The 24,131-nt window shown below is 38.4% G+C and overlaps 1 protein-coding gene across 1 annotated transcript; it reads left to right on the top strand.

Moving 5' to 3' along the window:
* Positions 1 to 942: 942 nt before the first annotated feature.
* LOC109420610 (endocuticle structural glycoprotein SgAbd-2) lies at positions 943 to 13,594 on the top strand. The gene is made up of 5 exons (XM_019694972.3): positions 943 to 1,325; positions 1,463 to 1,765; positions 11,870 to 12,110; positions 12,190 to 12,388; positions 13,251 to 13,594. Exons 1-4 carry the CDS (start codon positions 1,317 to 1,319, stop codon positions 12,357 to 12,359), a joined length of 723 nt encoding a protein of 240 aa, XP_019550517.2. The 5' UTR covers positions 943 to 1,316; the 3' UTR covers positions 12,360 to 12,388; positions 13,251 to 13,594.
* The last annotated feature ends 10,537 nt before the right edge of the window (positions 13,595 to 24,131 follow it).

The following is a 24,131-nucleotide window of genomic DNA, read 5'->3' as shown; positions in this document are numbered from 1 at the left end:
GGAAAAGGAAAGGGGTTGGCACTATTAGATTTCCCGGAATCTAATGGTATACATAAGATACACTATTTTTCGTAAGCTGAAAACCCGTTTTTGAATTGCGTCCGTTTTTTATACGAAGTAAGCCACTGCTGTGTGGTTTAGGTGATTTCATATCTGCTGGAGGGTATTATTCGATGGATTATAACTTTTCAGCGTGGTACGTTATGTCTAAAATGTAGGTTATATCGATTTCACTATGTCTAGTTTACGTTATATCGAAGATTATCTGTAGTATTCTGATACTATGTGCACCCTTCTTCAGCCTATGCCCCCATGTTCATCCTTTTTCAAAAACAGACGATTTAAGCACCAATTATTCCCGTTCTTTCTGTATGATGAAAATTGGAACACTATGCTGAAGAGGGGTTTCGTTTCCCTATAAAGGACGTTACGAGTCAAAATTTGTGTTTTTTTTCTCTAAATTTTCGTAAATGTTTTGTCAATTTAGTCTACCTTGAAATTGAATATCAACCACCCCCTCATTTCGCAGTGACTTTAGCGAAAGGAGTGCCGATTCGTTTAACATTTGACTGCCGAGACTGACCCCTTGCCGGCGAAACATGTTTATGATTTCACGCGCGGCAGCGCTCTCGTGTGAATGAAGGAAAACGAATAAATTCTTTTTTCCTCTCCGGCTATGGATCCAAAGTGGTGTGGATGGATACTGGATATGCCACACACTGTGTGTGGATGGACTTCGCGCCGCATCGATGATTGGTCGGAACTTGACCGAACGGATGACTTTTTCGGTGGGTGAAAAACCCCTTCGGCCGAAGTGGATCCGCTGGAAGACCATACCGCCGCGCCGTTTAGGTGTTTATGTGTTGCTGTTGTTGGGAGACCTTACCTTCTTAGTTCGGAAGAACGCTCGTCATGTCGTCTTTCGTCTTCTACGGTGCAGCTGTCGTCGTCGTAGATTTATTGATCGCATCTGCAATAAAGAGTCTCAGCTGTTCGGGTTGTGATGCCGATATTCATGCATATCGGCGGGGTGCGGGCGCGTTTTTTAAGGTTATTGTGATTAGTGAACCGCACTTGTATTGTTGTTACACTAGTTTTTCGCCAGGCCGGGTTTTGGGGCATGCCGGCATCATACATGCGGTATAAATAAAAGTGCTGATGGGAGAACCGTTGATAGTCGACTGGCGGCATTCAAATGGTGAAGAAGAGTGATAATTTGCTTCAGCAGAGTAGCTGAGATTGGAGTCTGTTCGTGCCTTGTAGGATTAGTGGTGAAAGATAAATAGTTGCTAAGCGAAAAGAATACCAACTCAAATATGATATCGGTAATTATGGTGTTAGGAATGGATCGTGATTATCGCCTTCGGGTGGCAAAAATGCCATTGTTATTAAATGTTTCTCAAATTTCTTTCCCAATCGTTAAATTATATGGTGAATGTTTCTTCTTTCGAACTTCGTGCAGTACGTAGTAATAGCGACGCTGCTAGTGTGTGCAGCAGCGAAACCTCAAAATCAGTTTGGTGCCAGAAACTTCAATCAGCAGAACCAAGGGTATAACCGAAATCTACAAGTACAACCACTGCAACAACAGCCGCAACAGCAGCAGCACCATCAACAACAGCGACATCACTCGCAGCAACAGTCTCATCAGGTTCAGCAGCAGCATCAACAATTTAATCAACACCATCGGCAATCACAGGCATTGAGGGCACCTGTCCTTCCGGTCCAACAACAACCTCAGACGCAATTCAGTCAGCGATTGCAGGTGAGTGCAGATGGTTATTTGAAATCTTTTCGAGAATTGTTCTTTATTCGGTCAATTTGAAACAGTTCGTAATATTTTTGCAATCATTTTTTTTTCAACAGGACGTCTATAACCCTCTAATACCCAAATTTTTTATTTTGATCTAAATAACATTTTTCGTCATCTAAAATCGATTTAAACATGTTTTGGAAGATGATTCTTTTTAATTCTCGATTTTGTCAATTTCAGTTTTTGATTTTTCTAATTTTTATTTTTGAACATCCCTACACTTTTATATTTTTCCTGGAAGCCAATTTGGGAAACGGATTTTATGAGATGAAAACATTTTGAGATTTTATGATTATTGTTGAAATATTATTATTTTAAATTTTTTTCACAGAAAATTTTATTTTCCGTGTAATTTTAGGAAAAATAATTTTAGAGTGTATTCGATTCCCTTAAACTATAAAACAAGGATAGAATGATTTGGGAAAAATTTAAAATATGTCAATTGTAGCGATTTAATACAAAATAAACAATGACTTCTAAAAGGTGACTAAAACATAAATTTTTCAATGATTTTTTAAAAATGTGAATACGCTTCAAAATACACCAAAGACCATTTTGAAATATACAGAACAGCCCTTAATATCAGCCAAAAATATAAAAAGTTTGATTTTTCACGAAACAAAAATTACAAAAATGCTCAAACTATACCCCGTCTAAAGGCGGGATTGGGTATTAGAGGGATAATGTAATCTCTGTCTGTTCTTTATAACTCAGGTGAACGCTTAACTCAATCATATACTTATTTACCTTATCGGTCAAACTAAGGCCTGAGTACCCTCTGTTGTACGTAGGAGTCGTCTCTATTCGACTTGGTCCATGGCTGTGCGTCTCCAGTCACGCACTTTGTGGAGGGTCCGCAGGTCGTCTTTCACTTGATTGACCCACCAAGCTCGCTGCGCTCCACGTCTTCTTGTACCGGTCGGATGACTATCGAGAACCATTTTAGTCAGGTTGCTATCCGACATCCTGATGACGTAACCCGCCCACCTTAGCCTCCCGATTTTCGCGGTGTGAACGATGGTTGGTTCTCTCAGCAGCTGATGCAGCTCGTGGTTCATTGGTCTTCTCCAAGTTTCGGTTTTCCATCTGCACTCCGCCGTAGATGGTAAGCAAGATTTTCCGTTCGAAAACTCGAAAGGCGCGTTGATTCTCTGCAGTTCATGTTTCGTGCCCATAGAGGACCGGTCTAATCAGCGTTTTGTAGATAGTAAACTTCGTGTGACGGTGAACTTTGTGCGATCGTAGAGTTCTGTATTGGACTCTGTAAGCTCAATTTCCTGCCATAATGCGTCTCTGAATTTCTCTACTGGTATCGTAGTCGGCGGTCACCAGTAAGTCTAAGTACACGAATTCTTCAACCGCCTTGATTTCATCAACGTCGATAGAAATTCGGGGTGGCGGGCGTGGTGATTCCTCCCTGGAACCTTTTGCCATTAAGGTACACCGGGGCAAGTTGAAACGGGTGGGGCAAGATGAAACACGAAGTTTTGAAATAGATTTCAATATAATTTGGAAATTTATCCTTCGCTAAAAGATGGTTTGAATCAAAAACTTTGTGTTATGGCGATCAAACTGTTTATCATCATTAGAAAACATCATATTAACCCGCTGTATCATCTTGCCCCACCCGTTTCAACTTGCCCCGGTGTACCTTAGGCGCTGTCCATAAACTACGTAGACTTTTTTTTGGCCATCTCAGACCCCCCTCCCCCCTCGTAGACTTTTGTTTATACAAAATTTTCGAAATTTGTATGGAGCGTAGACTTTGGCCAGACCCCCCCGTCCCCCCCTTAGAGTCTACGTAGTTTATGGACAGGCCCTTATGTACTTTGTCTTCGACACATTAATGACTATTTCGATTCGCCTGGCTTCATTTTTTAGTTGGTTGTACGTTTCCGCCACCGTCTCAAATTTGGGAGCTATAATATCAATATCATCACCGATGCCATGCAGCTGAACGGACTTCGTGTAAATCGTTCCACTCGTGTTTATCCCCACTCTCCTAATTACACTTTCCAAGGCGATGTTAAACAGCAAGCACGAAAGACCTTCTCCTTGTCATAACCCTCAAAGGGACTCGAAAGTGTCCCTGATACTCGAACTACGCACATAACTCCATCCATTTTCGCCTTAATCAATCGTATTAGTTTTTTCGGGAATCCGTATTCGTGCATAATCTACCATAGCTGATCTGGATCGATTGTATCATTTGTCGATTTAAAATTGATGAACAAAAGATGTGTGGGCACGTTGTATTCGCGGCATTTTTATCACACCTTGCGGATGGCGAACATCTGGTCCGTTGTGATGCGTTCAGCTGTGAATCCAGCCTGTTATTGCCCCAGTAGCTCAGTAGAGGGATCGCTCAGTAGTGTTATCGTACGGCAGTTCCGGCAATCCAACTTGTCGCCCTCATTGTGGATGGGACACACGATACCTTCCATCCACTTACCGGAGGAATATCTCCTTCTCCGAAATCCTGGTGATGATCCAGAGTAGTGCTCACACCAGTGCTTCTCCACCGTATATGAGAAGATCGCTTGGTAACTGATCTGTTCCAACAGCTTTGTTGTTTTCAACTGACCAACCTCCTCTTCAATCTCTTGGAAGTCAGGGGCCGTTAATCTTTCATCTTCTGCACATACTCCTAGATCTGTAAGCACGCCACCTTCGGTGCTGTCGCCACCTCTCGACCACCTCACGCTCACTCGTGAGAAGATTCCCGTGATTGTCTCGGCACATGTCGGTTTGTGGCACAAAGCCTCTGTGCGAGCGGTTCAGCTTCTCGTAGATCTTCCGTGTGTCCTTAGCAATGTACTGCTCTTACATCGCTTCGTGATGTCGTTCTTCCTGCTGGTGCATCTTCCTCCGGACGTCTGAGCGCTGCCTGTTCCGCGCCTGTGTATAACGTGCCTCATTCGCTCTCGTACGGTGTTGCAACATTTTCGCCCATGCTGCATTCTTCTCGTTTTTTAACCCTCGAGCAGTCGCGTCTTTGACTACCTGCAGCGACGCCACGCTCACGCTGTGTACCACAAGCGTGTATTTTTCATGGTGCGTGTACTCAGTACACGACGCGACCGCTCCCGGGTTAACTGTTCACATTCGCCGTCGTACTAGCCGATTCTGTGAGTCGCGAATGGAGTCGCGAAGTCGGATGTCCCTCCAGCCATCTTCAAATGTAGCTGCGCCAAACTGCTCGTCCGTTGGTAGGACCTTTGTTAACAGCTGCGCGTTATCCTGAGACACTTCTATGTTCCGCAGTCGCTCGATGTTAAGCCGCGGCGTTCGAATTCGTCGTATGAAGACAAGAATTCACCGTCGATTAGAACGTGGTCGACTTGGATTTCTGTTAGATTCACGGCGTGAAGAGTTGCTTTCACAGCTCGCTCACGAGTTAAGCATGCGTGTGCGACCCTTATGATATTCGGCAAACTTTCAGATAAAACTACAAGGTAAAAGTCATCCATACATTGTTTTTTGATAGCATGCTACTCTTTGCAAATGGTGAATGCCATCCCTGGTGCCAGTTCTGTTTAGTATCCCAACTATTACTGGGACGACTACGCTATGGGGCTACCACCTTGGGCGTTTTGCTGCATTTCTTACTCTGCCGCTGGATGCCAGAACAAACTATCTTTGAGCCGCACCTCCTTGGCGAATAGACGTTCGAGCCGTACCTTTTTAATCTACCTAAAGTCAGAAGGACAACAGTTACCAAGCTGTACTACCAGCTAAGCACACAACTCTTAGCTGGCGGCCTTTGCCATCGATTGATCCCTGGAAGCATATGTAGTAATTTGTGAGGACCAGTGCACACTGGGCCAGAAACAGAGATTAGCAAGACAAAACCTCTAGCACATTGGGGTTACGTGCTATCAAGTTGGTGTCTTCGGCAAAGTTGTTGGGTTTTATCTGCGCCTCAAATTGCGCTTGGAATTTAGTTCGTGAAACTGCCGCATAGGTGGCGCTGCGGTGCTAACTTTTTTATTTCACATCCTAGAGCTTTGGCGTCTTCGGCAAAGTTGTAGAACAGGCAAAAATATGAATAGTTGTCGAAGATACCAAAACGGTAGCTCTTAAAATAACAAAGTTACATTGAATTTTTTAAACGAACGACTTAAATTTTCGGTTTTATGTCATTATCTTGTTTTTCAGCCTACATGTTTCCATGGCAACAGAAAACAAAAATCGCAGTAGTCGAACAGGATCGTACATTTGAAATTGTATTTCACTCTTGCAACAATCATGCGTTTTGAGGAATAATATATTCATTTGTATTACTAGTAGAAATTCCTGTATTAGTGTATATGAATGTTATATCGCTAGCTGTCGATGTGCACCTTCCTGATTTTGCCCGAATCAAACGCATTTTTCGTAGGTGAATTCACTTCTAGTATCTTTTATACTTTTGTTTCATGCATTTAAAATCAAATCAGAAACAATATCAACAGCAAAACTGAAGAATTTATCAGATAAAAGTTAAAAAATTATCCATTCACGGCCTTTGTGGGTTGTGAAGATAGCGGACAAAAGGTATATTAATTCACTTATATATTTATTATATTAAGTATGATTGAAGTAAGCAGCATTAGCATGCGGAATATTGCGGGATTTTTCTAGAAAATAAAACTGTCGATGAAGTAGGTGGAATCTTAAACTGCCTATGATCGCATATCAGTCCCATATATGCTGGGTTTCCTATTCATATGCGATCATGGGCAGTATATGAAAATTAAAATCAATCGCTCCGATGGTGAAATGTTTTAAAAGATGCTCGTCAACTCATTACGCTTGATATAATAATTAGGGTGTAAGTGTCATAAGTAATCTCACGCTCCCAAATTCATCCTATTTGTAAACAAGCGATTACGGCACCGTTTGATTCCGTTCTTTTTGTTTTTTTTTTTGTGCTCACTTCTAACAAAAGTACAAAAATAAGAAACAAAACAAACAGCGCTTCAATCCCGTGTTCTTCGTAGGATGAAAAGGGTACGAATACTCTATTAGTGAAATAAAAAAAATCTACCTCTAGCCATTCTGCTATTTTGTAATCGCACTAAAACTGTGAAATGAATAATTCGAAAACTTTTATCTGACAAATCTTTCAGATTTTCTGTTGCAGTTGATATTGTTTCAGATTTGACGTGAAAACGGATAAAACAAAAATAAAGTTGGGACTCAAAAGACGCTGTCATCCATTTTACGCCAACCACAAAATCTCAGCTAACTTATATCCGATCCAGTTTATTTTTTGAATTCGTTTGGGCTCAAATTAGGCTCCTCTTTAGACTTGTCTAATACTGAAAATAAACTTATTTGGATGCATGACAATCTGGAATTTGCGGTGGGCGTGAAGTGAGTGGCAGCGTCTTGATGCGGTCCCGAATGTTTAAAAAGATTCAAGAAGCGAATTTACTAACCTACATGCGTTTCATTCAGGCAAAATCAGGAAGGTGCAGATTACGCTATATCACTCATTTACACTAAAGCAGGAATTTCTACTAGTAATACCTAGACAAATGTATGTATTATTCCTCAAAACGCATGGTTGTTACAAGAGTGAAATACAATTTCAAATGTACGATCTTGTTCGACTACTGCGATTGTTGTTTTCTGTTGCCATGGCAACATGTAGGCTGAGAAACAAGATAATGACATAAAACCGAAAATTTAAGTCGTTCGTTTATAAAATTCAATGTAACTTTGTTATTTTAAGAGCTACAGTTTTAATGTCTTCGACAACTATTCATATTTTTGCCTGTTCTACAACTTTGTCGAAGACGCCAAAGCTCTAGGATGTGAAATAAAAAAGTTAGTACCGCAGCGCCACCTATGCGGCGGTTTTACGAACTAAATTCCAAGCGCAATTTGAGGCGCAGATAAAACCCAACAACTTTGCCGAAGACACCAACTTGATAGCACGTAACCCCAATGTGCTAGAGGTTTTGTCTTGCTAATCTCTGTTCCTGGCCCAGTGTGCAGTGCTATGTTGAACGCTTTCCCTACCTACTCACCGTTTTGCAGCCCGAAATATTCCATCTACCAACAAATAGACCAATGGAGTCGTGGAATCAAACTCCGCCAGATCCCAGTTTTTGCCTTTCTCGTACACTTAGTGTACTGGAAAGGCTATATGTTCACTCAAAAAAATGATAACCAATAAACTCAGTTCGACGAATGGAGATGATGTCTGTATGTGTGTATGTATGTATATCTGTGTGCAGAATAAGTTCCCTCTTTTTTAAAATACTTTCCATAGACCGATTTTGCGGATTTTAGCTCGAATCGAACCGGAATTCTACCGCAATGTTTGCTATTGAAAATGGTCCGGTGTATTAGGCTCTACTAAAACCATGCAATATGGGTATATTTGGTATGGGAAAAATGTCTGGAGTCCTAAAATGACGACCAAAATATACAAGATGGCGACTGTTTGATGGAGGTTTATGCTCTAAAATCATGGAATTTGGGATGTTAAAGATGTCCAGAGCCCAAAATGGTGACTGGAATACTTAAGATGGCGGTCCAAAAGCTTAGATGGCGGCTCCAAATTCAAGATGGCGGTAGTTCAATGGAATTTTAGGCTCTAAAACCATTCAATATGCGTATTTTTTGTATGGGGAAGAAGTCTGGTCTCCAGAAATGGTGACCAGAATATCCAAAATGGCGGTCTAAAATCCAAGATAGTAGCTCCAAGTTCAAAATGGTTTGTTTAATGATGTGTTTGGTATGGGGAAGATGTCTACATGAGCATGAGCATGAGCATGAGCATAGATGACCGCACAATTCGTAGTTGCTACTCCGTGATTGACCAGAACAATCGAAATTGCACAAGGAACCAATGAATAGGGCTTAGGACTAGCTTACTATTCTCAATGTACACAGGTCGAGAGCTCTCAACTTGAATAGGGTCAATAACGGCGGGATGGGAGGGAATATTAGTAAGACAAACGTTGTTATAAAGACCGCGAATCGCTGCATCTCCACGTTTGTCTCAGGAAGGATTTTTTTGTTAGTAGGGTAAGGTACATTGTCAGTCCGGGAGTCACCTATGGTTGGTGATATGATTTGACAATGGATCAATATACACAAACCGCCGTTAACAACCGACCACTTTTCGACGTAAAAACTAGCCAAAAAGAAAATTCTATCGCGCGTCTCCACTCCACTAAGGAGCAGAAACCTTTAGTCTATTCCACACAGAAATACACTAAACGCGACTCACTTGTCGGCGCTCGGATTTTTTTTTTCGACCGGCGAGCCCGAACTAACACATTTCACTCTTTTGTGTAAATGCAAAAAATGAAAGAAAATATTTATTATCAACTAAAAGTGTACTGGGAACTAGCGCGATGGGAAGCAAAAAATTCAGAACAGACTCGATCCACGACCACGACGCGTTCACCGCACACTCACCGCCGTCGAAATGCTCACATCGGAATACAAAATAGAAAAGGAAAAAAAAATCGAATCACCGGAGCAAACGCGCGCGAACTGGCACCCGGACGAAATTCTAGGTCCGCCGCCGTCGAAAAGCTCACTTCGGAATAGAAAAAGAAAAAATCGAACCACCGAAGCAAATGCGCGCGAACTCGAAATGCTCACTTCCAAATAGAAACCGTAAAATAATCGAACGACCGAAGCAAAAGCGCGTGACACCGGCACCCGGACGAAATCTCCTTCACACACTGATGCACGCTGGGTTCGCCGCCGTCGAAATCGATGTGTTTGGTATGGGGAAGATGTCTACAGTCCAAAAATGGCGATCAGAACATCCAAGATGGTGGCCTTAACTTCAAGATAGCGGCTTCAAATTCAAGATGGCGTCTGTTTAATGGTGTTTCGAGCTAATAAATCATTCAATATGCGTATATTTGGTATAGGGGCAATTCTTGCTGAGACCGGCCCACTATTTACACCTTGTCTTCAAAAATGTTTAAGGTGCCGATTTTCTGAAAGCCCTCGCTAAAAAAGTAATAAAAATGCATTTGGTTACTCAAATTGATGGACCCCCGTTAGGTTGAGCCACAACAATTTTTGCAGACCCCTCGATTTTTGTCAAATGGTGGGTCACTTAAACCGTTATAACTCGAAAGTTTCTCCAAAAACCACCTCAAAACGAATTGTTGTTGAAAAGAGGAAAGATATGGCTACTATTTACAATAATAAAAAGTTGGGTCGGCCATATTGATTTTGGCCGCCATCTTGGATTTTTATACCAAAAAATTTTTTTTGCCTTCAACCACCGATTTTCAAAATTTTTGCATCAATTGATAGCCGATACATTTACAGGTACATAACATATAAAAAAAATAGAGATGTCTTTTTCTTCTTTCAAAAGTTATCTGCCGTTTTGTAAATCATGCCACTTTTGCGCACTGGCCGTTTACATAAATGCAACGATATTTCGCAGTGTTTACGAACACGAATTTAAATTCTGAGTCCACTTATGGAAAACTGAAGGTTTAAGCTTTTCAAAACACTATAAAAGTTATGAAAACAATGCCCGCATGATTGAGAAACAGTCAAAAACGGAAACGAACCTCCGATTTACCCAAATTTTGCGGCAGGTTCCTTTGTGTATACATGCAGGCATAAACTCGGATGCTGTTGCATGTCGTTGCTCGGATGCTGTTGCATGGAAATGTATGGAGAAAACGTGGCTTAATACAAAACTGCAGATAACTTTTGATAGGAAAAAAAGACATCTCTAACTTTTTGATATGTTATGTATAAATGCCTCAGCTTTCTAATGATGCAAAAAATTTGAAAATCGGTGGTTGCCCTCATGGTGAAAAATGTTTTGGTATAAAAATCCAAGATAGCGGCCAAAATCAATATGGCCGACCCAATTTTTTATTATTGTAAATAGTAACTAGTAGTAGAGGAAACTCTTTTCAACAACAATTCGTTTTGAGGTGGTTTTTGGAGAAACTTTCGACTTATAACGGTTTAAGTGACCCACCATTTGAAAAAAAATCGAGGGGTCTGCAAAAATTGTTGTAGCTCTAACTAACGGGGGGTCCATCAATTTGAGTAACCAAATGCATTTTAATTACTTTTTTAGTGAGGGCTTTCAGAAAATCGTCACCTTAAACATTTTTGAAGACAAGGTGTAGACCGGCCCAGCGAGAATTACCAATAGAGAAGATTTCCGGAGTCTAAAAATAGCAACCAGAATAACCAAGATGTCGGTCCCATATCCGAGATGGCGATTCTTTAAGGCTCAATCATCCGTCATCATTTTTCGGAAATAGAAACGCAGATTTTTGGTTGGGCATCAAAACAATGGCCGTTCGAGGCCACTCGAGGAATGGAATACAGTGAATACAATTGCACGGCTATTGTTTTGATACACAAACAAAAAACTGCTTTTCTATTTCCGAAAAATGATGACGGATGCTTGAGCCTTAATGGAATCTTTAAAACCGTTCAATATGGGTTATCTGGTATGGAGAAGAAGTCTGGAGTCCAAAAATGGCGACCAAAATTTCCAAGATTAGATCCAAAAAGGCGGCATAATATTGAAGATTGCAGTTTTTTAAGAGTTCAAGGCTCAAACATCAAACGCCCAGATAAACGACATGATTTCTGGTGCCATGAAATGAATTTTTGTTAACCGTAAAAAAATGCGATATTCGTTAACATATCACTTGAGTTTTGTTGAAATGGGGTTTTGAAGGCACGAGAAAGGCGCCATCATCGCTAGGTGGATTAATTTGTTTTTTTTTTACAAAGAACCCATAAAGTCTGGTAAAGGCCAGTAACGATCGATGTGTCTCGCACTTAACTGATTTTTTCAGAAGATTTTTCCCCGGCATGAGAATTAGTTCATTCGGGAGCTGTGCTGCAAAAGAATTGTCTGGGAATGTTAGTGCCGATATGATATCTCAATTATTTTATCGTCAATTTATTCAACTTTCACTATTTATGATGGTATTAAATTCAAGAATAAAATTAAGTAAGCGTCACGCAGAAGTAAATGTTCTTCAAGAGTATAACCTGAAAACCGTCGTTTATAATATTGATTATTAATTTTCTCCCTCCTACTAGCAACCCTTCCCAAGTCCCCCGAGACCCTTCGTACCGATTACCTCATACAACAACGACGTATCGTATGATGGTTCCTATTCGTACGGTTACACGACTGGCGATGGTCAGCAGCAGCAAGCTCAAGGCTACCTGAAGAACCCCGGCCTCAAGGATCTGGAGGCCCAAGCAGTGCAGGGCTCGTACTCGTACACCTCCCCCGAAGGCCAGCTCATAACGGTGACATACATTGCTGACGAAAATGGTAAGTCGGTTAAACACCAATTGTTCCGATTGGATTGATCCAACAGCGTCGTTGATTGTTCGTTTACGCATCTATTTAGGATTCAGGGCAGAGGGCGCTCATCTGCCAACGCCACCTCCGATCCCCGAGGCGATTCAAAAATCCCTGGCCCTGATTGCGGCAACCCAGCCGGTCTCGCAGAAGTTCAGCCAAGCCTACAGCCAGCAACCGTTCGGAGCCAATCAGAACTATCAGAATCGGTTTGGCTAGATGGGCGGAAGATTTAGGACGGTAAACAGGTAAGCAACCTTGTGGCAGCATGTTGAATGTGCTCTTAGAATACACAGGAAAATAGATCGATACAAATGTACTTCTGAATTTTTAATTCTTAAAAACTTGAGCCATCTAATGTTATTCATAAAGATTTCTTAATGATCAAGAAAGCCGGTCTACAGCAAATATGTTAGCAATTCAAACGAATCAATCTTGCATACAAAACGAACTTGTTCCTTTACAGTTCATTTTCATTTGAATCTGAGCTGTCAAAATTATTCAATTGTCGCAAAACATTTTGACCACTTTGAACGGTCAACTGCAGCTTCAAGACGCAATCAGTCAATCGGAAAAGTCTCAATCGAAATGAGAAGGAAAAACTACTCTACCAATCCCATTCGATACCGTACAAACCCAGCGCAATATCAGAAGCGAAAAACAAACGAACCCAGCCAAGCAGCCAGGTAGATACTATCTCAGCGATGAAACAAGCTATTAGTATGCAAATTGATTTGGCTGGAAGCGTCTTTCCGTTCTGTCCGGGGCAGAGATGCTGCTGCTCGACTCGATGACGACGTGCTGTATGCCGTCATGTTCGATGTCAAATTAGTCAATTTGATTAGAAAACAATGTAAGCTGTTGGGTTTGATGCTTTGGATTTTTTTTCGCGGATTCTACCGTTGATCGTATGTCTCTGCTGTATGTCTCTGAGTTCCGTTTGACGAGAACGATGTAGGTACGATGATGAGAGATGGGGGTGCTAGAAGCGATGTTTATGGTAATTGATACATCAGCTATCATGCTTGTTGAGGTACTTCAGCGCTTCTTTTGATTGAATGGTACTGTAGGAAGATCAAATTTGATGGCTTTTTGTCTTTATTCTTTCAGAATGGATTGATGGAATGCGTGACCTATTGCGATACATGTTACAACACTAACTCCCGTGGTAGTTACCGAGATCTAGCAACATACTTAACAACTGTGTAGAAGAGGTACAGCTGTAGCAGCAGGAATGAAGCAAGAACTCATGGTGTGAATACTTATCTTCCGCAGCAACGATACCAATGTTAATTTCTAGTAAGCAGCGATGACTGTTAAACAATTAGCCAATTTTATGTTCAACTTTACATTTGTTATTGTACATAAATCCCTCAGAAGGCTTTGCGTCTACGTTAAATAGTTTCTTTAGGGTTTAAGCGCAAATACGAATTAAAATATTAATTCAACTGGAACGTACCAAAAGAATGTTTTCGAAAGAAAATCCCTTTCCACCAGTCTTTATTAGCGCCAATCATGCTCATTATGTTCCACGCTGCTCTACTACTACTACTACTACTACTTCTACTACTACTACTACTACTACTACTACTACTACTACTACTACTACTACTACTACTACTACTTCTTTTTTAAAAAAACCTCTTCCAGGGATTCCATAAGCAAATATAAATATGGAATGTAGAGAAGTTTATTTGACGTAATTCTAGCATAGAGTTAGAATTACGTCACAATTAACTTTTATGCAACCAAAACTTACGTTGCCGCCCAGACAACTAGTAATCGTATAAGATGTTACATAAGATGATAAAGTAAAGGCCATATGCGTACATGCCTCCATTTAGGCGCATGTAAAATGTACGCATATCGCCTCCACTTTAACATCTTGTGCAACATCTTATACGATCACTGGTTGACTGGATTAGAGGGTCTTGCCCGGGATTTCCCGGGACAAAAATCCCGGGATATCCCGGGATCCAAAAAATCCCGATTCCCGGGATATTTTTCCGAAATTCCCGGGATTTCCCGAACTGAAAAAATGGTAATAATGTATTGGTCTAGTGTATTTTTTTTTATGGAAATCAAGCTTTTACTGAAAACACTTGTGATTACACCACTGATTTTTTAGCAGCATATTCATACATTATTGTTTTTACCGAATCTACAGGCAGAATATTAGAATATGGAAACTTATGATTTATTGTATGCTATTGCTAGATTATTCGGGAAGTATTTCTGAAATTGATAGCCATGTTCAACATTTAAAGTAGCAGATTTTGTATATTTTTCTACAAAATATGTAAAAGTGGAAATTCTGTAAAGTTTTCTTCAAAAAAAAAATATATAGTGTACTTTTTTAGATGTTTCTTTAGTAAACCCTTAAGAATACTGTGTTGATACACAATATTCAACGAACCTGAGCAAATATTTGACGCATTTCCGATTAAATTATGTAGAATTTTCATAATTCAGGAAAATGGGCAAACATTTAAAAACTTATATAAAATATTTCCGATGAAATGCATTAAGACATTTTCTCCTTAAGTGTGGGCAAAATTTAGAGAAAATTCAAGTGAAACAGCATACCGGTTTTAGGTTTTCTGCAGAAATTTCTTCGGTGACTTTTGACAAAAATAACAAGGAAATGTGTATAATATACGAGGTAAAAGCACAACCTAGCAAAGAGACCAGATCTTTTTTGGCCTGATTTTTTTTAAATTCCAGAAAATCGTGCAATATCAAAGTGTAAAAAAAAAGTAATAAAGCGAATCGTGCAATAAAATCGCAGTATACTTTCGTAAGTATCGATAAAAAGCTGATGGTACCATAGAACTGTATCATAGAAATCAAAATGCTGTCAAAAAATCATAAGAAATTGCCGTTTGAAATTTTTAAGTCACTCTTGTAACCTTTTTTCACTTAAACCCTGTCAGAGAAAGTTTCAAATTTGTTCCCAAAAATAACATAAGAAGAGACCCCATTGGTTAATTTATTAATTGATGCAAGAATTCTATTAAGCCTTTATTTATTATATCCTCTAGGAATATAAACATAGAAAGAAACGAATTCAATGGAAACTTTTCTTGGAATTCCTTTTAGAACTCTACAAATATCATCATCTTTCTGTCAAAAACTTCTATTTGATAAATATGGCAGAATAGCCCAAGTTAACCTATTCCGCAAGAAGATTAGTACTTTATTTGAATTTTCAAATATCCTTTAACACTTCAGCACGCGCGCTGTTGTAAAAAGTACAACACTACCAAAAAAAAACCTCGCTCGTCGTATGCAGCGCGAACGCGGCGCAGTTTCGCTGGCTTGATGGCGCGCGTCCTGGAAGGTTAATATTTCTAAATGTTCTTATACAATCAAAGGACTTTGAAGAATATGTTTTTTTTAAATAATGAATCATAGTGATAATTAGTCGATCGAAATTTATTAAACATGTTTTAGAAATCGTTTCATTAGTATTTCGTATCGTTTTTAGGAAATTTCGATTTTTCCCGGGATCCCGGGAAATCCCGGGATTTGGAAAATAAAAATCCCGAATCCCGGGATTTTTTTCAGTCCGGGAAACAAGACCCTCTAGACTGGATGTAACTCTTATATCCCTTTCGTGACGAAGCAGCACAATTTTGGTGTTGAGCAATAACAAGTTTGCATATTTTTTCATCTGTTCAGCATTTGTTTTATGTGATGTTAACTGGTTTAATATATAAACTATTACTTATACTTATATGTGAGCAAACAAACTTTTGTTTACGTTGCATGTGGGATTTACCACAACTAGGTGAACAAAAAGTGTACAAAAACCGAAAAACATGAAAAACTCCTATCTGTCGAGTTCTGTTCACTATACTGTCCCCACTCGCAAAACCGTCCCATATGAATAGGAAACCCAGCAAAGATGGGACTGTTATGCGAGTGGCGGCAGTATAGGTGGATTAAATCGGGTTTTAAATGCATCTTTGAAATTCCTTTAAAGTTTCTGCTTTTAGAATTGCTTTCAAAAAATCGTTCACCGGTTCCATCATAACTTTTTCCAGGATTTGATACGAATATTTCTCATATTACTTTTCAAATTTCTTCTCAATTTCGTTTTGAAATTCCTCTAGAAGTTTCTTTAGAAATTTCTCTAAATATTCCTCTAAAAAGCATTCCATGGACTTCAGAATTTTTTCCATGAATTCAATGAGAAAAAATTTTGGGGAATTTTCTCGGAAAGCCTTCCATGGATTCATTTATATATTTTCTCATCGATTCCATCAGCAAACCAGAAATTCGTACAGAAATTCCTTCAAAATTTTCCTCATAAATTTTATCATGGATTTTTTTTTTGATAATGTTCCAAGGATTGCTTCTGAATTTACTCAAAAAACTTCTACAACGATTTCTTTAGGAAATTCCTTCGGAAAGTATTTCAATGTTTATTTTGGAATTTCTTTGAAGAATTCTTTCAAGAAATTCTTGCAAGAATACTTTCTACAAAACATTCTTCAAGGATTCCTTATGAACTCCACAATGCATCGCATCGGAAATTTCTCCAGGAATTTGTTTTTAAAGTCTTCCAAGGATTGGTTAAGAAAACCGTTCAAGGATTTTCGGAACTTTTGCTAATTTTTACAGAAATTCATATTAGAATTCTTGTGTAAATTTTGTAGCAGCTTCTCCAAAAATCTTCGAGGGATTCCTTCAGGAATTTATAACTGTATTTTATCACGGATTCCCCCAAAAACTCCTTCATGAATTTCTTCAAGAATTTCATTGGAATTTCTTGAAGTAATGTCAGAATGATTTCTTTTAATGGTTCATGCTACAATACTTACAGAAGTTCATAAAAAGATTTTCTCATGATTTTTTTTCGGGTATGCTCCAGTAATTGATCCTAACATACCTTTAGGAATTTCCTTTGAGGAGTTCTTATGAATTCATGCGGAAGTTTCTCCACAAATATTTTCTAGGAGTTTCTGCATGAATTCCTTCATTTTTTTTTTCAGAAGCATATTTGCTTATTTGCAAATGATTATCCATGTGTTTCTCCAGGGATAGGGATTCTTTTATAAAAAAAATCCCATAGATTTCAACACGAGTACGACTAGAGAATTATTTGTTAATTATATCACTGATTCATTCAGAGAACCCTTCAGAAATCAGTCTCGAAGTTCTGCCAGGAATTCTTTCTGATTTTTTTTTTCAGAATCATCCAGATTTCATAAGAAATACCCTTCGTATTCCAAGGATTCCTTCTGGAGTTTTTGCAAGGATTTCCTGTGGAAATCTTTCACAGAATTATTTTCATTCATTTTTATTACATAGAAATTTCAATCAAAATCTTCCAGACCTTTCCCTGAGTTACGACGAGCTTATTTTTTCTTAAGGGTTGCTTTTTCTTTTTAAACATCACAAATTCATCATGCACATTGGTGCATGTAAGAGTTAGTTTTATGCTGATTCTTCCAGACACTATATTGCTTTAAATTAGTCTGCCCGTCCATAAAATTAAACATTTATCTTATAGTGTGGTAAAAACTTCATGACGCTTTCCCGACCCGAAAACAAACAAATTTCTGGTTAGACGCTACACCACCTTTACTGATACTATTACAAAAGATCAAATATCTCTAAAACACCATAAGATACCTCCCAAAATTTATGACAGTATGTTTGCCTATTATTGATGTGTATTTGCTGAATATTTCAGGTTATGATTTCCTGCGGATGGTGAGATATTAAATTTGAAAGTTAAATACATTATTTTTATATTTTCCCTCAATTTTCAATGTAAATATTTCACCAACTTCTTTCCGAAAGTTATTACATCTGCATCAGAAAATATTTCAAATTCACATGATTTCTCGTAAAAACGCTAAAATAAACTCAAAAACTGATTTTTGACTATTTAAATTTATTTTCAAAATAATTCCAAAACAGTAGGCTGTGAAATTTTAACGTCTAAGAAAAAAAAAAGTTTGTTTTGTCAAAATGAACACTTTTGCCGAAAATGCGAAGTCTCTAGGGCGTAAAACTTAAAAGTTAGATAGTGGCGTCAACCTACTCGAATAAGTACTTAATTCGGTTAAAATAAATTAATAATAATAATAACTAAATTCGGAGCAATTTATGTCCCTTAACATTACAAAAAACTTTGCAGAAGAAAGCATGGGCTGGAAATGGTCCGTTTCGAAGTAATAGTTATTTATGTAACGAGTTGCAAAAAGTTGATTTTTTCAGCACGAGTCATACAGTTATCCAACGAGGCTTGCCGAGTTGGATAAATGCGAAGAGTGCTGAAAAAATCGAATTTTGCAACGAGTTCCATACAAAATTTTATGCAATGATTTTTTCATAATGCAACCCATTTGAGTTGCATAATATTCATAATGAAACTCAAATGAGTTGCATTATGAACATTATACAACTATTTTTCATTATGCAACTCATTTAAGTTACATAATGAACCAGTTTGGAAAAAATGGCCATGATACTAAAATGAGTTATATAAAATGTAAATTATGATATTATATTTATGATTGCATAAATGATTTTATTCCGCGATCCTAGCCCTTAATGAATCGTAGGTAACAACCGTGGTAGACTGTGGTAGGGGGGTACTACTTCACGCTCAGGCAAGTAACCATAAGGAATACATAAAAACGAATTATGAAATATAGCCATACCTGTAAAATAAGATTTTAATAGGTACTCACCATGAAAAACGTGGAAACGGATCAGTTTCAGTGACCAGTATCTTTAAAACTGCATTATTAAAACATAAACAAGCACAAATGATGTAAGTTGCTTGCATTATGAAACTCAAAAATGTTCTTGTGGAGCGAACCTGGTGTGATGGTTAGAACACAAGACTATCACGCCGAAGACCTGGGATCGAATCTCACTCCCGACATACTCACAAAATGTGGGTTCTTCCTTCGGAAGGGAAGTAAAGCGTGGGTCCAGAGATGAACTAGCCTAGGGATAAAAATCTCGTTAATACAGACTAAAAAAAGTTCTTTTTTGATCTTAAATAAAACCGTATGAAACCATAATGTGAGTTAAATCATCTGAGCTTGTTTATGATTTCATAATTTCTATTTTATAATTCTTATTGCAGTATCATAAAGACTTTCTTTTCCACACTGATTGATTATGCCACTCAAATGAGTTGTATAATGAAAAAAAATCATAGCATTCATGTTCGTACGCAACTCGTTGCCAAACTTATTTTTTTTTCATCACACTTCGTATTCAGCCAACTCGGCAAGCCTCGTTAGATAAATGTACGACTCGTGCTGAAAAAACATCTTTTTACAATTCGCTGCATAAATAACTTATGATTTCTTGGTACTGCATCATGAAATTAGATTCTGGGTAGAATGATACCCAAGTAATTAGGTGCGTTATTTGCATTATGCATAAACATGAGCCCGGAATCAATTAATTTGTTGCGAATCGTTCAATTTCATTAAAATTAGGCTTTCGCTATTGACTTCGCTATTCGTAAATTCACAAAACTGGTATACGGGTACTATGAGAATGGGGTATTTGTAGTTGTTTTCAGCGTTATTCAAAGTTACTCGTATTTGTGCAATAAAGACCTATGTTTAAGATAGTTATATTAACATATGCACCATTCGCACACTACGACCAAAACAACTGCACAATGGTTATTTTGGTGTCAAGAACACTTTCTCTGAAGCTATCATTAACAAATCTCAAATAATTTGAAATTTATAATCGCATTGCACATTTTTTTTTTTTGCAAAAAACAAGATAGTGGCACAAAACAAAATATCAAATTAAACTGGCATAACGCCAAGAGCGTTTCGCAAGTTTTTTTTATATATAACTAGCTGGCCCGGCAAACTTTGTCTTGCCATCTTGTGGTGGTTTGACAATTGTTGAACTCAAAATAGCACCGCACTCTAGATTGATTTCATTTCGGTCGTGTTGATTTCCTTCCCAGCTCATGGAAAATCCGTTTTTTATCAATTTTGTTACTTTTCTAGCTGATTTTCGTAACTTTTTGTATATATAAACACAGCCACCACGAATACGAACCGAACCATGCAAGAGTCATCCCGTTCGGTTCAGCCGTTCGTGAGTTTTGTTGCCTCAAAGGGACTTCAAACTCATTTTTATATATATAGATATTACAGAAACTGAGGCCAAAATTAAGTAATCATTTTATGTGTTGTACCGTGATAATGGTAAGTTCATTGAATATGATTTCCTTTCTTACAGAAATGATACACAATTGTCAATTATAAGTTTATCTATTTTGTGTTATTTTTTAGTTTCATTGGCGAACTAAAGCAAACTAAAGTAGGACTTTGAAAAATAGGTATAAGATAGGACTCGATGTTTGGCGTACCGACAAATTTCAATGCCTCACTCGTACGAAAGACATAAACGCTTGAGAGGTGACGAACTCGTATTGCCTACATAGCAGGCGCATTTCTAAAAGCTTGTGATGTTTGTTGGTGTTATGAATTCTTACCCAATCCAACTTCTTACCCCTTACCAAACCAACTGTTTGACAAGCACACGCCATAAAAAGCTTCACGCTGGCAGTAGCTTCGCATACTATGAAAAAAAAAAAAAAAGAATGTTAAAGCTCTGATGCTGTTGGGGTGATCAATTTAATATTATTTGTGAAATGTAAGTTCTATGTACAGAATTAGTATGCTTGACGAAATACGAAATGACGATTTTATTTTCTTCAGCGGTACCTTAATTTATGTATTTTCTTCAGATATCAGCATACTATGTATAATGGCAACAAACATAAAATGACATATACTACATACCTACAGTCGGAGTTTGCTTACACGGTACCATCTACTTTACGTCTACCATGATTTCTTGGCTGTTTTACATCCAGTTGAGCTACTTTTTCGTTTGTAGTTGGGACATAAAATTAGTTGATTTTTTCCAAAACTTAATTGGATTTGCTGAAACACAACAGAGAATTGTGAGCTGACACCGTGTATAACGAATTTTGACTGTATCATACAAGAATTTTAGGTGTGCATGAAAGAACTGCTTTTGCATTATTACTGATGACTGTAGATTTAAATGATTAATGGTTTGGTGAAACCTTTAGACACTATCGAATTTAATTGTTTCTCGGTGCATATATTTTCTTCTTTATCTTCTTAGTATAACTTTATATCTGTGACAGAGTCTGTTCTGAGCTAAGTGTTCTATGAGCACTTCTACAGTTAATTGGTAGTATTGTGCCAAATTAATGTATCATGTGGCATGCACGATGGTACTCTATGCCTACGAACATCAAGGAAATTTCAATAACTAAAAGATATTCGACTGACCAGGAATCAAACCCTAACACTCACCGTACGAACTTGTTGATAGCCGTGCGTACTCTGCTTTGGCTAAAGGTATGGGCTCTTTTCCGCTATCTCGTTGTAGTGAATAGCAGTTCCAGTTGTATTGCATCTGTATGAAGATGCTATTTGCGTCTTTGTATAGCATAATGTTAACGAACTGAGGAACATCACAGGTTGAGTAGGCAGTTGGACGTGTAATTCTTCATCAAATTTATAGATGTACACACATTAGTACTATGTTACCATACTTAACATTACCCATCCCTCAAGTCAAAACATCCAGCAATAAATGTGTTATGGATGAACCAAAGGAGATCACCTTGCACGGAGAAACGTCCATTCTAAACAAAACATGTCAGTGTCACCATGATCGTATTATGGTATAGAGGTACATCGGTTTGTACCCGCCAATGCATTACAGGCCATCAAGTCTGCGAAAGAAAAACGTCGCCGATGATGCACATCATTGGCTGAACGCTGTGTAGCCTTTTGAACTGAGTCAGACAAACGGTGAGAGCATCTTCGGTCATACTGACACCTATGCCGGTTGATGCGATGTGATGCGATGGATGGACCTTGGTATGGGTGCAAAATTCCTCTATATAAATTGTATTGCGATCAAAGGTTGCCCTCCGATCGGCGGCTGTTAAAATCTGAAATCATTTTGAAGTGGTTTGCATCGCGCGGCAGCCATTAATCCCAAGGGTCTTTTAATTATATTAAGCTGCTTTTACATCGACGGCCGTCGCGCCGCCGGACTGTCTGTGTTTCATCGTTTCACATTTGATATTTCACGCACGCGACGACGACGACGCTCCGAAAACCAAAATGGTCTCAGGGGGGATGCAACTTGCTTGGACATGGATGGAGTACAGTGCATGACTGCATGATAGATTGCAACAAAATGTATTCAATCAGGTCTCATTGGGTGCGTGGTTTATAGTGAAAGGTGTTTTGAGACGCATCTTCAACACGATGTTGTTGCTGCTTGCAGGTCGACATTCTTGTTCTAAGCGGGTAATTGAATAAATCATGCCACTATCATGTTTGAATTCATTTGAATATCAGTTGGGTCACGAAAGGAGGTGCCAAGTTTTCAAAATTATTATACAAAAGAACAATTGATAATCAATTAAACTGACAAAAATATATATTAGGAAATTAGTAAAAAAAAAACACAAACATCACAATATTGAATAGCAGGACAGTGCTATGAGAACAACGACATTTCTGAAAATTAGGAAAATTGAAGTGGTTCGTGTTGTACTCTCGAGCTTCACGGAATATTCATAAAACTCTTTACCAACTAAAGCTATATAGGGTATGTGTTCCATCATTAATCTCACGCTCCCATATTCATCCTATTCGAAAACAAGCGATTACGGCACCGATTAATTCCATTCTTTTTGTTTTCATGGGTACTCACTTCTAACAAAAAATACAAAAAATAAGAAACAACAAAAACAGCACTTCTATCATTTGTTTTTCGTAGGATGAAAATGGGAGCCACATGCTTAAAAAAAGAACCAATACCCTACTGCCTTGAGTAATTGGCTGCGGAATGGTCAGTCGACAACCTGAAAAAATCATAGCATCCCACATACGGTAAGGTTGGGCAAGGTGCCATATTTCAAACTTTCATCGTTTTCAATGATAAATAGCCTCATTTGTTAGGCATTTAAAGTTGTAACAGAAAGTAAACAATATTTGCTTGATATTCATCAGAAGTATTTGGTAAACTAATGTATTTTCATCGATTTTTAGCGATTTTAATAGTTTGTTCGTAAACCGAAAGTGGTGTAAAACGTCCATTTGTCATAAGGTAAGATGGCCCAATGATGACTATAAAAAATGACGCCCATCATTGATCGGGAATTTCAGACCCCCTTTTCCCTCTCTGTCCCGCTTATTCGTATACTCAATACATGGAGTGTCATGTTTTTACAGATCCCTCCTCCCTAAACGATAATCGTCATATTGGAATGACCGCTAACATGGATAGCATAGACATCAACAACCATGCGCCTCCATGTGTTTCTCTTTCTTCTTGGAAACACATGTCTGATAATAAAATCACCAGAAAACCGAGGTAAATATAATGGAAGGTACTACCATATGAACAATCAGTGGACGCGGGAGAGGTTTTTGGCGGGGGTGGTGGAGTCAAGGGTGCAGTTGACTGCTGGCGAGTTTGACTGCTAGGGGTTGTTGTTTACTTCCACACAAGTGAAAAAAAAATCCGCAGTAGCAGAACATCTGCTTGTTGCAGAATATCAAGGTTTGTTTTGTAAAAAAATCAATTTATTTGGATGAGCCATGCACACATCTTCATTCATACGCATGATGAAATTTAACTGCCAAAAGATTGAAGAAAAAGTGAGTTAATAGTTCAGAATTATGAGAAAAGGAGTGTTGATGTAGCTTCGGCAAAATTTATGAAATGGGAATTTCGCCCGGAGGACTCATATGTTACAAATTTCAAATTCCAGAGGAGTTTCTTAGAGGATGGGTAATATTTCTTTAGTTAAGAGCATAGTGTTGAGGTTATTGTACAGGGGATACTCAAAATAACTGGGACAGGTAAAATTTTAACTTTTCAAAAAATGTTCAACTAGCTGTGACTTTTTGAAAAAAGGCATCAAAT

This window comes from Aedes albopictus, chromosome 2 (assembly GCF_035046485.1).
Source record: "Aedes albopictus strain Foshan chromosome 2, AalbF5, whole genome shotgun sequence".
NCBI lineage: Eukaryota > Metazoa > Arthropoda > Insecta > Diptera > Culicidae > Aedes > Aedes albopictus.
The sequence above is the reverse complement of the archived record's forward strand: the minus strand, read 5'-3'. Positions and strand labels throughout refer to the sequence as shown.